Genomic DNA, 16589 nt, shown 5'->3' on the forward strand with positions numbered 1-16589 from the left:
TTCCCCTTAAAATATACTCATACTTTCATACACATACTTTCAGACTATCTTCTTTTGGTATTACTGGCTTAGCTTTATCCTGGTTTCAGTCATATCTAGCAAACAGGCAACAGTTTATTTCTATTGGTGTTCATAAATCATCCACTGCTACTGTTGCTCAAGGTGCGCCTCAGGGTTCTGTCCTTGGTCCCCTTCTTTTTATATTATATGTTTCTCCTATAGGCCAGATTATTCGTAACTATGGCCTTAACTTTCATTGTTATGCTGATGATATTCAAATCTACATCACTATCACCCCTTCCATAGCCTCTGTTTAGCTGCTAAGGACTTGCATCACTGACCTTAAGCAATGGCTGCATAAGAACTGCCTTAAACTTAATGCTGGCAAAACGGAGGTTCTATTAGTCGGTACCAAAAGACAGGTTCAGAATTTCTCCAATTTTACTATTGATGTTGATGGTGTGTCTATTCATCCTTCCCAAGTTATAAAAAACCTTGGAGTTACCTTTGACTCCACCCTTATGTTTGAACCCCATCTTAAACTAATTACTAAGAATGCTTTCTTTCACCTCCGCAATATTGCACGTCTCCGCCCTTTTCTCTTGGAAACTGATGCCAATATGTTGGTCAATGCATTTATTTTTTCTCGTCTTGATTATTGCAATTCTCTCTTTTATGGTCTCCCTGCCACATTATTCAATCGCCTGCAGTACATCCAAAACTCAGGAGCAAGAGTCCTCACACTCACTAAGCGCACTGCTCACATTACTCCTGTTTTACAGCAACTGCACTGGTTGCCAGTTATCTCTCGGATCAAATACAAAATCCTGCTTTTAACCTATAAAGCTCTTCATGGTTTCTCTCCTTCCTATCTCTGTGAGCTAATTCATTTGTACTGTCCCTCCCGCTCCCTCAGATCTTCTGTCTGTGGACTTCTGACTGTTCCACGTTTTAAACTGACCTCTATGGGTGGCAGATCATTTAGTGTTGCTGCTTCTAAACTTTGGAACTCGTTACCACAATCACTTGGTGACTGTTCCACTCTCTCTTCCTTCAAAGCCAACTTGAAAACTTTTCTCTTTACCTCACACTATTCTTCCTAGTTTTTTTTTGGTGGTAATTCTTTTGTAAAGCGTCCTTGGGTTTGTGAAAGGCGCTATATAAATTGAACTTATTATTATTATTATTATTATTATTATTATTTATGTAAGAAAAATCAGAAGGATACAATATATGTTACTCGAGATATTTGGGTTAACAAACATGCATGATGAGCCAAAATGGAGGGGGGTGATTGTGCTACTCATCTTTTTATTAATTTATTAATTTATTTTTTATTTTTTAATGCTGTATGGAGATGCTGTTTCACTCTTAGCAGTTGCTGGATTGTAGAGATTTAATCAGCACCTAACAGCTTGGCTTTGATGATGTCAACAAAAGAGCTGATAAAAGGTGTAATTTAAAGTGTACTACTAATACCGTGCAGACTCAGTGAGGTACAGCATGTCCTTTGTTCCATTTAAACTACCTTAATTACGCTTACACTTCAAGGACATCAGTTTTATACTAATTCTATACGTATTTGCTGCTCTTTATGGCTCTGTCTGAATTTGTTCCCTTTTTACTATACAGTGCACGCTTTTGTATGTCAGGCATTTTTAAATTCTCAGTGGGCAGTCTTATTCTCTAGATAGTTCAGTTTTTTATGATTATTATTATTATAATACCCCTGCTCTGAAGGAGGCGGGTATACTGGTTTACCTCTGTCCGCATCTCCATATTTCTGTCCGTATGAAGCACCCTTTTTCTCGGCAACCACAAATCATAGCCACTTGGTACTTGGTATCGAACTTCAACTTGGGGTTCTATACCATGTATACTGGTTTTTCAGGTCTGTCGCACATCAACTGAATGTATTTACAAAACATACAGTGTGGATGTACAACATTTTCGTAACACTTTTTTCTCAGCAGCTACAAATCACAATTGCTTGATATTTGGTACCGAGCTTCAGCTTGGGGTTCTATACCGTGTATACCGTTTTCAGCTCTGTCGCACATCGACTTCCTGTTTACCGACTGACTGTATTTACGAAACATATACAGTGGTGCTTAAAAGTTTGTGAACCCTTTAGAATTTTCTATATTTCTGCATAAATATGACCTAAAACATCATCAGATTTTCACACAAGTCCTAAAAGTAGATAAAGAGAACCCAGTTAAACAAATGAGACAAAAATATTATACTTGGTCATTTATTTATTGAGGAAAATGATCCAATATTACATATCTGTGAGTGGCAAAAGTATGTGAACCTTTGCTTTCAGTATCTGGTGTGACCCCCTTGTGCAGCAATAACTGCAACTAAACGTTTGCGGTAACTGTTGATCAGTCCTGCACACCGGCTTGGAGGAATTTTAGCCCGTTCCTCCGTACAGAACAGCTTCAACTCTGGGATGTTGGTGGGTTTCCTCACATGAACTGCTCGCTTCAGGTCCTTCCACAACATTTCGATTGGATTAAGGTCAGGACTTTGACTTGGCCATTCCAAAACATTAACTTTATTCTTCTTTAACCATTCTTTGGTAGAACGACTTGTGTGCTTAGGGTCGTTGTCTTGCTGCATGACCCACCTTCTCTTGAGATTCAGTTCATGGACAGATCAGGGCTCTACACCAACTTTTTTTTTCAGGAGCACACGTGCTCCTAAGTTAAAATTTTTAGGAGCACAGGGAAAAAAATGGGGGCACGAGCACAAGTAGGTTTTCATTTTAGAGGTTTATTGCAGCGCAAACCTTAGACACGCCAACACATAAAACGCAAAATTCAATTGAGAATGAATGAATGAACGAATGAATAAAATGAATAACGAACAACTGAATGAATGAACAAACAGTAGCTAAACAGAGAGCAGAGCTCAGCAGAGCTAACATCATCATCAAGGACCGCTCCCACCCTGGCTCTGAGTTCTTTGACTTGCTGCCCTCAGGCAGGCGTTACAGCTGCATCAAAGCAAGGACCAACAGACTCAAAAACAGTTTTTTCCCACAGGCCATAACCACCTTGAACAATTAGCCTTTTTCACATTACGTCACTTGCAGGGGAACTCGTATCCGTTTTCAGCCTTTTGAATGGAAGAAGAGGTATACGGCGGCAACATATGTTAACAAAACTGTGTCATTCACAGATAAGATTGATAATAATATTGCGCATTGTTGTTTATCATTACGTATTCTTAGCGACCATTCCAGTCACCTATCTGCCTTGTTTTGGAGAGGAAGTTTACTGACTTTCTATGGTTGCTACTTGTTAGCCAGCAGATTAGCATGCCGCCTCTTCTTCCATTCAAAAGGCTGAAAACGGATGTGAGGTTCTTCTGCAAGTGACATAATGTGAAAAAGGCTAATTACATGCACTGACTGATGCCACTTCTGGCAGGTGCAACAATGCACCAACAAGGACCTAAAAGGACAATATTCTCACACTTACCTGATACAGTGCAATACTTATTACAGAGCAACTTTTTAGTTTTTATAGCTTTTGTATATTTTATATTTATATTTCTACACTTTTACATCCATAACCAATACAATGCAATACCAAATACAGTGCAATATCCTGAGTTTTGTAGCTGAACTGAGTTTCTATAACTAATGTGCAATTAACATGTGCAACTCAACACGCCCAGTTGTATATATATTCTTTGTTTTTCTGCTGTGTTGTGACATGCACCATTTGTATATGAGTGATTCCACGCTTATGGGTACTGAAATGGGGACATGAACTTATTTTTAAAAATTCACCTAAAACCATTTCTTTTTTTTTACCATCAGGTCACAAAACATGTAATCTTTAATGAATGATATGTTAAAATAACTTTAATTTTCTGAGATGTAAAAAAACATATTTATATGCCAAAGTCAGAACGTAACAGAAGTGTTGTGGACATATATATTCTCAATTTTAACAATGTAGAATTACTTTTTGAAACATAGGAAGGTGATGTTTTAGCAAATATAATTAATAAACATGTGTAGTAGAATAAACATACACATTCTTTCAATAAGATTAACATGGTATAGAGCTAGATTGTAATTAATTTGTAACAGACGCGAGATGGACAATCGTAACAGAAGTAATGTAACAGACATCATTTTGGAACTCATAGGCTTGACTTTGGCATATAAATATGTTTTTATTACATCTCAGAAAATTAAAGTTATCTTTTAACATATCATTCATTAAAGATTACATGTTTTGTGTCCTGATGGTAAAAAAAGAAATGGGTTTAGGTGAATAAGTTCATGTCCCCATTTCAGTACCCATAAGCGTGGAATCACTCATATACTGTATATTATTTGTTTTTCTGCTGTGTTGTATGTTCCCATCTAAATGTTTGCACTGGGGTGTGTGCTTTCCATCTCATTATATAATTTTCCCGCACCTTCTCCCGTCGTTCTAGCTTTCTTCACGACACTTTCTTCCTCGTCCGTTTTTTTATTCTTGTTTCCACCATCGTTGCTTTTAAAAAACGCCGTTATTCTCTGCATAGCGAATTATATTTCTCAGCTCGGTCCGAACCAGCTCTCAGTTATCTCTCAGTTGAATGATCTGATGAATCCCTAAAAAGCACTTTTCCCACCTAATGCCACCCCCCCCGGCTGCCATGGGAACCACCGCAGGTGCAAGACGGGCAATACATGCAGCTACAGACAGGGAGCAAGGCGCAGGCAGAACACACACACGCACAACACTGAACACACACACTTGCAACAATACAGGCCGTTACTCGTTACACTATATTAGGTAGGCTATCCAGCGCTGGATTTACATACTTTGCAGTTTAACGTTTGATACATTTTAGAATGTTAAACTCGTCGCGTCTGTGCTCAGTGCTTTCCTAAATTGTCGGCCACAAGAAGCCCTCGCACGAATGCGCGGTTTTTTTTCGTCATTCGCATGCCGAAAAATTCGCTCGCAAATGCGAGTGAAATGTGCGCACTGTAGAGCCCTGGGACAGATGTCCTGACATTTTCCTTTAGAACTCGCTGGTATAATTCAGAATTCATTGTTCTATCAATGATGGCAAGCCGTCCTGGCCCATATGCAACAAAACAGGCCCAAACCATGATACTACCATCACCATGTTTCACAGATGGGATAAAGTTCTTATGCTGGAATGCAGTGTTTTCCTTTCTCCAAACATAACGCTCCTTATTTAAACCAAAAAGTTCTATTTTGGTCTCATCCGTCCACAAAACATTTTTCCAATAGCCTTCTGGCTTGTCCACGTGATCTTTAGCAAACTGCAGATGAGCAGCAATGTTCTTTTTGGAGAGCAGTGGCTTTCTCCTTGCAACCCTGCCATGCACACCAATGTTGTTCAGTGTTCTCCTGACGGTGGACTCATGAACATTAACATTAGCCAATGCGAGGGAGGCCTTCAGTTGCTTAGAAGTTACCCTGGGGTCCTTTGTGACCTCACCGACCATTACACGCCTTGCTCTTTGAGTGATCTTTGTTGGTTGACCACTCCTGGGGAGGGTAACAATGGTCTTGAATTTCCTCCATTTGTACACAATCTGTCTGACTGTGGATTGCTGGAGTCCAAACTCTTTAGAGATGGTTTTGTAACCTTTTCCAGCCTGATGAGCATCAACAACGCTTTTTCTGAGGTCCTCAGAAATCTCCTTTGTTTGTGCCATGATACACTTCCACAAACAAGTGTTGTGAAGATCAGACTTTGATAGATCCCTGTTCTTTAAATAAAACAGGGTGCCCACTCACACCTGATTTCATTCAATAGGATGACAAAACACCTGACTCTAATTTCACCTTCAAATTAACTGCTAATCCTAGAGGTTCACATACTTTTGCCACTCTCAGATATGTAATATTGGATCATTTTCCTCAATAAATAAATGACCAAGTATAATATTTTTGTCTCATTTGTTTAACTGGGTTCTCTTTATCTACTTTTAGGACTTGTGTGAAAATCTGATGATGTTTTAGGTCATATTTATGTAGAAATATAGAAAATTCTAAAGGGTTCACAAACTTTCAAGCACCACTGTAGGGTGGATTTTGATGCAATTTCAAGAAGCAAGATGCTATTTCAAAATGACAGTTTACCAGGATGCTGTTTGAAGTCCCTGGAGAGAACACTGCTCTTTACTTACTTGTTTCAGGGTTAATTAAGTCAATATTCATAATAAGTGTCCTATTCCTTCGATTGCTTGCATTCTGATACAAGCGAGAACGGGGGGATACGCAAGTGAGCAGTAGCTCACAGTTGCTATTATTATTATTATTATTATTATTATTATTATTATTATTATGCATATCTCACGAGCAAAATAACTGCCTTATTTTTCATATTGAGACACTTCCAGTCAAAATTATTTGATGTATGCTTACAGTTGAATCATTCTTATTGCCACACACCTCACAAAATAATCCGGATAGCAATTAAATAAGGAAAGGCAAATCTTTGAGGAGCTTATTAACTGCTTGTACTCAGGTCCTGGAGGCTGGTTTGGAATCGAATCTTGAACTAGTTCTTTGAGTTTCGACAGACAAAGAACCAGCTTTGAGCCAGGAAAGCTGGTCTGAGAACGGGACCAACACTTGCTGGTTCATCATGGGCTGGGGGAATGATCATCATGATCAACAAGGCCCTCGAAAAACTTTGTGACTGCCATTATTATTTAGCAGAGAGGCCAAAATTATGAAATGATTAAGATTGCCTTAAAGCAATAGTTCGGGATTTTTGACATGAATCTGCATGGCATCCCCGTCAACAGTGTCGTGCAAATACACTGACTTACCCCCGACAGCATCCTGTGAGTCCAGTTCTTGTCTAGTTTTGGTCCAGACGAAAGTAGTCCGGCAAGTAAAACGTTTTTCTTCTCAAAACAGTACGTGTTCAAAAGAGTGATATATTTGCATCACAAAACCGTTGCCAAATAAAAAGTCAGACCTCACAATTATTTGGCGCTATATTTTGTCTCCCTCGGTATCACTGCACGCTGCCATGTTGACATCTGTGCAGGAATCAACACCTTTCCCATTGTTTGGTAGTGATTAAGAGTTCAGATCAGCGGCGCTAACAAGCTGCGGCTCCAGCTTCACCTTCTTCCACTTCTCTGTCCACCCTTTCTCTCTCTGCCCGTTCTAACTCCATCTGGCGAATTTCTTCATCTGTATTTTCGGGTTCATAAAGATATCCCTTTGGCTGTGAGATGAAGTCAATGTTTTCAACGTCGCTGTCATAGTCAGACATGTTGTCGCTAACTTTGCTAGCAGTAAACAATGAATGAAACAGCCGTGGCTGTCACCTGGCGGCAGCGCGCAGTGATAAGAAGGGAGAGAAAATAGTGCCAAGCAATTTCGAGGTCTAACTTTATTTGGCAACGGTTTTGTGATGCAAATATATCACTCTTTTGAACACATACTGTTTTGAGACGAAAAACATTTTACTTTCGTGACTCCAACAAACTTGCCGGACTACTTTCGTCTGGACCAAAACTGGACAAGAACTGGACTCACAGGATGCTGTCAGGGGTAAGTCAGTGTGTTTGCACGACACTATTGATGGGGATGCCATACAGATTCATGTCAAAAATCCCGAACTATCCCTTTAACTTGTCAACTCGGTGCTATTGCTGAAGTATGGAATCCAAGGCTAAATATACTGAAACCTATATTTAAAAATCATCACCCCGATTATAGCAATGTCTCCTCAGAGAAATTTTGGTAATTCCCTTACTGACTTTTCTTTCCTCATAAAAGATTTTGTACTCCGAGTTAAAAACAGGCAGTTTTTCTATGCTTTTTTTTTTTTTTTTTAGGGTCAAAAGATACCCCAGACAGTGCGATTTATTTATTTATTTTTTTATTATTTTTTTTAATACCATGATGTTAAGTACTGCAACTAAAAAAAAAAAAAAGTTACCACATTTTGCTGTGAGCAAAATGTACTTCTGTTACCAAAGAACTACCCAAAAACAGAGCTACTGCAGCGTCTAGTCTGTATGACAGAATATTACGGCCAGAATATAGTTTTTCGAGGTAAAACCTTATATACTATGTGTTTCTTCAGTTTTTCTTTATTGCACTTGTGCCAGTCAGTCATATGGGAATGTTGAACTTGTTCTCTGATATTCTGTGATTGTGAACTTTTCTTGAGGACGCCATGTCCCCAGTATTTCACACTATAGATATTTGGCTAATAAAACTGCTGTTTTGGAACTGCATGTTGATCCTCTGAGCTTATTCCTTATGAAATCAATAGTAGTGTAATTGGACGAGGACGGTCCTGTCTCCTAATTATGGACTTGCAGCAAGTGGTGGACATAAATCAGAGAACAGTTCAAAGAGTTTGGTCTTTGGCTTTTCTACACTGACTTAAAAGGAGAACTGAAGTCATTTTTAAACTTGCTTTATTTCTTAATTAACATGTTATTCAGTTACGTTTTCGGTTTTAGTAACCTTATATCGTGACTCGTATTGGCAACTAATCACAATTAAATATTATACTTATCGGCCTATTCGGTTTTTATCCGTGTTGAATTTAGTTCGTTTGGTCCACGGCAGGCGTCGCTTATCCGTGTGATCTTAACGAGACTTGTGCGAGACTTCGAAACGTGAAGTGTCAGCCAGGTATCGGTGCCGCCATTTTGAAAACTGTTTTCCAAATGAAATATTGCACAAAAACGAGTTTAAATGACGATTACTGCCGACTTTTTTCAAACTTTCCTGATTGCTATCAAAACAAACAAAACTTCCGGCTTGATTACATCAGCATTCGAAAGAGGGCACACGCGTCTTTTGACAGCGTTGGCAGATGTTGGTCACTTTGATTTCCGCTGTACGTTTTACTTCCATCCTACGATGTCTCGCACAGGTCTCAATGAATCTCATTTACGGCCATTGCTTTGTTTGACATATGGACTGATATATTACAGAACATATTTCAAACACTCATAACTTGCTATAGCAGTGACAAAATAGCTATCAAAAATGCATTCCTATATTTAATAAAATGAGAAATAGAATTTTGATTATTAAAAAAAATTGCCTTCAGTTCTCCTTTAATCACTGGCTGACTATTAGATTGATAATTGAATTTGTGGTACTCAGATCTAAACGGTTACTTTTTACAGATGTAACGCAGCCCAGAGGTGGGGCCAGAGGATACTTTTGGTATCTCCATTAGCAATGTAAATGGATTGATGACAGAACACTCACTGTTGGTCTGTATTAAAGAGACTGCACTGACATTCATTCTCTGTCTCTCTCTGTCCCCCCAGTGGCCTTCATCGCTGCAAGCAAAGATGCTAAAGTCTCAGAGGTAAGCCTGGCTTGTTTACTGCTGCCTATCAGCCAGTAGGACCTAAACGACTCACGATGCTTTTTTATTTTTTTTAATTTCTATATTCTTGAAGCATGTCATATCAAAATGCATGAGAAATTAAAGCAAATGCTGCCTTTGCGCTGCTAGTAGTACACCTCTGGGAGATTTTGGAATTTCGTTTTAGTGCTCTCCACCATCATGATTAAAAGACCGACTGAAGGAATATCTTTTGAGGGAACGGTGTACATCACTCCAGTACCGTTTCAGAGACCTGTAGAATCTCAGGAGGTTCTATAGTGCTGTGTAGAGGTGTTGGGGTTTGAACTTTTTAAGATATGAGGACCAAGACTAAAAATCAGTTTCAAAGTATCATAATATTAATCATGTGTTGAAAAAAAATCATCTGCCTGTGATGTAAATTAAAGAGAATGAATTTATGATGAAATTTTCAGTCTCGTTAAATATCCTTGCGTGTGTGTGTGTGTGTGTGTGTGTGTATAACAATTCCCAGAAACATTATTTTTTTTTAATCTGTAGGATTTGATCTCCATATATACGTTCAATAAGTTTCTCGAGGATATCCGTAGTAATTATGATGGCTTTACCTTGGATGAGTGATCTCTCTATGGGAGTGTCTTGTAGTCATGATGCTAAAAAATCCATATATACTATGTACAATTCATTTCAGGACCAGCTGATTGTTTTGACCTTTAATGTGCATGGCTGCACAAATTGCGCTTGATCATTTGTAGGTCCAGTGTAGAGTATCCCTGCACTGAAACTCAATAACTTCCCTAACACCCTCAAAGCATCACTGCTGTGATGAGTCCTTTTAAATGTCATCTAAATTTTATTGATCTTTGCTTTAAACTAGGTCAATATTTGGGTTTTGGCAAGAAACGAGAGGAGGGGAAAAAGCCTGCTGGAGGGAATGAAAGAAAGAAACATTTATTATTTAAATACATTAAAAATAATGTGTGTACGAAAATGGATATTTTAATAATTACATTTATAATTATTTATGCAACACACACACACACACACTGGATATGAATGTTCACTGGATATGAGCAATTGTATGCTCTGATTGGTTACTCTCTTATGAGGATATCAGCTCATATACTGTGAGTAGAGAAAAACAAAATGAAGGAGTGTGTTGCTGAACCAACCGAGGACGAAATAAAAACTCTACTATAGATAACTCGGACTTACATAAGTACATGAATGTTTTTTTAATACACGTTTGTTTACGTATATAATTTATTAGGCATGTAATGATATATATTGTATGACGAAAAATTGCGATAAAAATCTATAAGTATTCAAATTGATGAAATAAATGAATTGCGATTATTATGAAGCTGTGTAATCTCTTAGTTTTTGTGATTGTATTGTTTCGAAAACAGAGTTTGTAATAACATAATTTTGTGGGAATACACCTGACTTCACCATAGGCAGAAGTAATACAGCTCTGTTTTTGCAGCATTACACTAAAAAAAAAAAAAACAGATATGAATTGGGAAAGAGGTAGGTGGTAAAATGTTTAATAAAGGTTTATTAAGAACAGGCCTTTGTTATTAACTTTTTGTTTTTTTTTCTTTCCTGCTGTTAGTCATGACTTGGTTTAGTTTAAGTGGTCTTGACTCTTCTTCTTTCGGCTGCTCCCATTGGGGGTCGCCACAGCAGATCTGTTCTGCATATTAAATTTGGGTAAATAATTATTGTTGGTTATTAAGAAAATTAACTTTTTTATTTAACAAAATAAATGTTTAAGTTGATAATAGGAAAATAAACGTTGGAATTTTTTTTTTTTTTGGTTATAAAATGTATTTATTTATTTTTCAAACATATCGTGGGAAAATCAAATCATGAACTCAATATTGTGAATGGAAACGAATTGTATGAATCGTTACATACCTATTATTTGTGCAGCTTATTTAAAAATGCTTTGTTTGCATTTTATCATTTTAAATAAATCAGCCTTTACACATTATACCTCTGTATTCTCTCATATACAGTGAGGTCAAAAGTCCGAGACCACGAGTGAAAATGCTTCTATTTTTCATCCTTTTTGAATTTTTAAAAAGCCTGTTGTACTTTTTCTTTGCAAATTATATTGTCCGTAACAATTTGAGTAAAAAAAAAAAGTAGCATTTTAGAAACGTACAGGAATTTCAGAAATTCTTTGTATTTTTGTACCTCCCTCTTTTGCTTTAATTGCAGCAGGCACTTGAGCTGCCATGGACTTCACAAGTTTGTGCAAAAGCTATATAACATGTTGGATCTCATCCATTTGACTGTCGTATCATACCTAAGTGGAAATCTGACCTTTTGACCTTTTTGCTTACATTTAAACAGTTAAGCCCCGTCTACACGATCATACATTTGTCCAAAACATTATCATACAAATGTATGATGATGTTCAAGTTTGTATGATCATGTTGTGGATTTCTGTCAACACGATCATACATTTTGTGTGTCACATGACAGGCAGTGTAGATCACATGACCCGAATTAACAATCTGATTGGTGGATGACCCAAAATGTTGTAAGATGTTGTGAACATTTGTTGGAAAGTAGAAACACGATTCTAAAAATTTGAACATCATCATACAACGTCATACAAGTATGACGTTGTTCAAGTTTGGGAAAACCGTCCACACGATTATACATTTGTCCATGAACATCATCATACATTTGTATGACGATGTCCATGGACAAATGTATGATCGTGTAGACGGGGCTTTAAGCATTTAAACAGTGAACTGAACATGCTGAATCATCTCATCTCATCTCATCATCTCTAGCCGCTTTATCCTTCTACAGGGTCGCAGGCAAGCTGGAGCCTATCCCAGCTGACTATGGGCGAAAGGCGGGGTACACCCTGGACAAGTCGCCAGGTCATCACAGGGCTGACACATAGACACAGACAACCATTCACACTCACATTCACACCTACGGTCAATTTAGAGTCACCAGTTAACCTAACCTCCATGTCTTTGGACTGTGGGGGGAAACCGGAGCACCCGGAGGAAACCCACGCGGACACGGGGAGAACATGCAAACTCCGCACAGAAAGGCCCTCGTCGGCCCCGGGGCTCGAACCCAGGACCTTCTTGCTGTGAGGCGACAGCGCTAACCACTACACCACCGTGCCGCCCCATGCTGAATCATGGACTGTTTTTTTAAAAAAAAAAAAAGGGACAAACCCTCTGTGACGTCACTCAGAGGATTTCTGAAGCATGGGTTTGAAGCTCAAATAAGGAGGCTAGGAACATCGCCATCTTGGCAGCGCTTGACTCCGCCTAACTCCCGAATAGTCTGTAAATGGAGAAAGCCTGGCCACTGGAATCGTATGTCTGGAACGCGCCTACTGACCTCGAAGCTAACAAGCTATCTATGCAAGATGGCTCACAAGCTGCTGGTTAAACTCCATAAGAACCATAACCTCAATGGCTGGTTTACAAAAAAACAACAACTGGGTGTGTAACCGTCCGATAACATAATTGATAGTGTCATCTTTTCAATCTTCATTCTTGTTAATAACAAGCTTAATAATTGTTAATCAGAACAACATTAGTGATAATATTTTCCCCTGATAGCTTAGATAACTAATGATAGCTTGGTTAATAGCTAGCTTGCTAGCAATATAGGAGTGGCGAAGGTCGATAGCAGCTCCCGTTAGATGGTCAGTCTACATAGTACAGTGTATTTGATATGAAACAACTGACCAAACCTGTGATTTAGTTAAAAGATATGTCTCTTGGTGAACGATTGACTGTTGCTACCTGAATCTTCATGCTGAATGGATATTATTTCTGTGTCAAACTCCAAAATGTCATTTTTTTTTTTTTTTTTAGTCGCTCAGGCTGTCAAATTGTCAGCCTGAGCCGAATTTATTGAAGGAGAGACTCTGATAAACTTCATCAGCAGTGACTACATCAAAAATACTGAAAGGTCAGTATAATCTAATAAAGCAAATTAAAGTAACTTCCTGGTGTAGTGATATGGAAAAGCTCTGAGACAAAAATAGGCAAGGCTCCATAAATTATTTTCATAAATCCATCACCTGCAGTGAATTTGGCTTGAGATCTGAGGTAATGCCAGCTTGGGGCGAACAAGATGACACAAACCCAGCTCTCGCTCAAATCGGCCCTGCCCCTAATTATGCATAAATGTATGGCTCAATATAATTTAAACTGTGGAATTAAATAAAAATTTACCCCCTGTGAGACCGAAACCGTTTTTTGTTCCAGGCTGTAAACATGTCTGCTTTCACTGTAAAGCTGGACATTTTAACATGAGGGTTTCTGGGAATTGACTCACTTTTGGGGGCGGCACGGTGGTGTAGTGGTTACCGCGTCACCTCACAGCAAGAAGGTCCTGGGTTCAAGCCCAGCGGCCGGTGAGGGCCTTTCTGTGTGGAGTTTGCATGTTCTCCCCGTGCCTGCGTGGGTTTCCTCCGGGTGCTCCGGTTTCCCCCACAGTCCAAAGACGTGCAGGTTAGGCTAATTGGTGGCTCTAAATTGACCGTCAGTGTGAAATGTCTTTGCCTGTGTGTCAGCCCTGCGATGACCTGGCGACTTGTCCAGGGTGTACCCCGCCTCTCGCCCATAGTCAGCTGGGATAGGCTCCAGCTTGCCTGCGATCCTGTAGAACAGGATAAGTGGCTGCAGATAATGGATGGATGGATGGACTCACTTTTGGAGCCAGCCTCTAGTGGCCATTTGAGGAACTGCAGATTTTAGCACTTTTGCATCATTGGCTTCACTTTTCAGTCATGTAGGTTGCTGCTTGTGCTGAATATTGAATACTGAATATTCAATAGTCTTTGTTTTAAATACTTGAAAATTCTAAAACATTCTCTTTGCAGACTTTTAGATTTTTTTTCGATTTTTGGACCCAACTTTGTCATGCATGATGGGTGCCATTAATTCTCAAATTAAGAAAACTCAGCCTCTTTATCGGTCAATTATGTCTTAAATAGTAACTATTCATAAGAATTTTAGTACAGTATGTAACCAGACCAGGCTTGTAGTACTCGAGTCCAACTTGTGCCCTAATTTTAAGGACTCGTGACTTGACTTGGACTTGAACACTGATGGCTCAGTCTTGGACTTGGACTCGTGCATTAACTGCATTCAGACTCATAAATTGGAGATGAGGACTCGGATTTTTTCTTTATTTTTTGTAACATGCCATTATAATTTGGCATAAGATATTTATATCTACATTAATTTTTATACAAATTTCGAGCAAGAGTGTCACACCTGCACGCCTTGGCACGTGCATCAGATAGACTCTCGTGTGTGCTCTGGACAGCACGTGCACCAAGCGGACTCTCGCGCGCACACACCGTAAACGACCTGCACTTGCACAGGATTAAGGTGCAATCAGCGCGCCTGTATAAAAACCTGTGAAAATGCATTTGCTTTGCGAAGTATTGAGTTGTGTTGCTGGCACATTACCGAGCCTTACACTACCGTTCAAAAGTTTGGGGTCACCCAGACAATTTTGTGTTTTCCATGAAAAGTCACACTTTTATTTACCACCATGAGTTGTAAAATGAATAGAAAATATAGTCAAGACATTTTTCTGGCCATTTTGAGCATTTAATCGACCCCACAAATGTGATGCTCCAGAAACTCAATCTGCTCAAAGGAAGGTCAGTTTTATAGCTTCTCTAAAGAGCTAAACTGTTTTCAGCTGTGCTAACATGATTGTACAAGGGTTTTCTAATCATCCATTAGCCTTCTGAGGCATTGAGCAAACACATTGTACCATTAGAACACTGGAGTGAGAGTTGCTGGAAATGGGCCTCTATACACCTATGGAGATATTGCACCAAAAACCAGACATTTGCAGCTAGAATAGTCATTTACCACATTAGCAATGTATAGAGTGGATTTCTGATTAGTTTAAAGTGATTTTCATTGAAAAGAACAGTGCTTTTCTTTCAAAAATAAGGACATTTCAAAGTGACCCCAAACTTTTGAATGGTAGTGTATTTCCTTGTTTGGTTTCCTGATCCCTGATTTCCTGTTTCTCGTCTTTGATCCTGCCGAGTCTACGATAGCCTGTTTATGCCTTGCTCGACCTATTGCCTGTTTCACTGTTTTACGATTTTGCCTGCCGTTCTGCATTGTTTACCGTCTTCACTTGTATTAATAAACACACCTTCTGCACTTACATCCGTCTCCCAACCATCTCTGACAGAATACTTCACACTCCCTGACAAAGAGAAGCACATTCACCTGTTCCTACGTCATGTTCAGGAACAAACTAAATGTTAATGGCACTAAAACAGCCACTGTCAAATGGTGCGGTTGGAGTCTTGCTCTCAGGTGGGGTTTACATTAGACCGTATCAGCGGATCATCAGATTAACGTTTTTAAAACGATTAGTGTGCACACAGCAACACCAATACACGATTCGCGTGCACACAGCAACACCAATACACGGATACGCTCGGCTCTGCAGGCATCCTGCGCTCCAAATCACTCCGCCCTGAACAGCGAGTGCCCTCTGGAGGGTGCGCACTCCGGCCCTGCGCAGCTCACAGAGCGCGCGAGTATAGCGCACGAGCTGTGATTCGGGACTGAGCCGCTGTGTGTGTGATCCCAGCGCATATCACTTACCACTTGCAAGTGGAAGGATGGCAAGCCTAAAGACAATCATAACTACACAATGGGCAGTATTTGCATCAGTATTTGCAGTATTTTCATACTTTTATACTCTTTAATGAAAGGTGATACAAGGCGGAAGTCCGCGCCGTTTTTCAGCAGTCGCGTCACATGACCAACGCCAGCGAATCAGGAAGGTGGATGTCACAGTGACGTTGTCCAATGACGACGCCAGCTAGAGCTCAGCACAGCGTATCCGTGTATTCTCAATGTTTACACAGCACCAGACCAGACACGATCTAGATTGAATACGTGGACCCTGGCGGATTCCCGTTTCCCGGGGTTTCCAGGCGGTTTAATGTAAATGGACAGTGCATCCGCGAAGAAAACGAGACAGATACGGTCTAATGTAAACTTGGCCTCAGACTCCACTTTTTTTTTTAATGACTTGGACTTGAATACCGGGGACTCGAGACTGGATTCAGACTCGAGGTTTCGTGACTTGACTACAACGCTGAACCAAGCAGTTAAAACCTGAATGTGATTTTCTACAGGGTTCCAGTATTTGCTGTGTTTTAAGGGATATTAAAGGTGCTGGAAGTTGAAATGCTG

The 16589-nt window shown here is 39.5% G+C and overlaps 1 protein-coding gene across 1 annotated transcript in view; it reads left to right on the forward strand.

Moving 5' to 3' along the window:
* Positions 1 to 16589, forward strand: part of b3glcta (beta 3-glucosyltransferase a) — a 456351-nt gene that overhangs the window by 82289 nt on the left and 357473 nt on the right. Inside the window, exon 3 of the mRNA XM_060943556.1 lies at positions 9311 to 9351. Coding sequence (XP_060799539.1) covers positions 9311 to 9351 — 41 coding nt within the window. The remainder of the gene's footprint in view (positions 1 to 9310; positions 9352 to 16589) is intronic.

The sequence above is a fragment of the Neoarius graeffei genome, chromosome 17 (genome assembly GCF_027579695.1).
Source record: "Neoarius graeffei isolate fNeoGra1 chromosome 17, fNeoGra1.pri, whole genome shotgun sequence".
Classification (NCBI taxonomy): domain Eukaryota; kingdom Metazoa; phylum Chordata; class Actinopteri; order Siluriformes; family Ariidae; genus Neoarius; species Neoarius graeffei.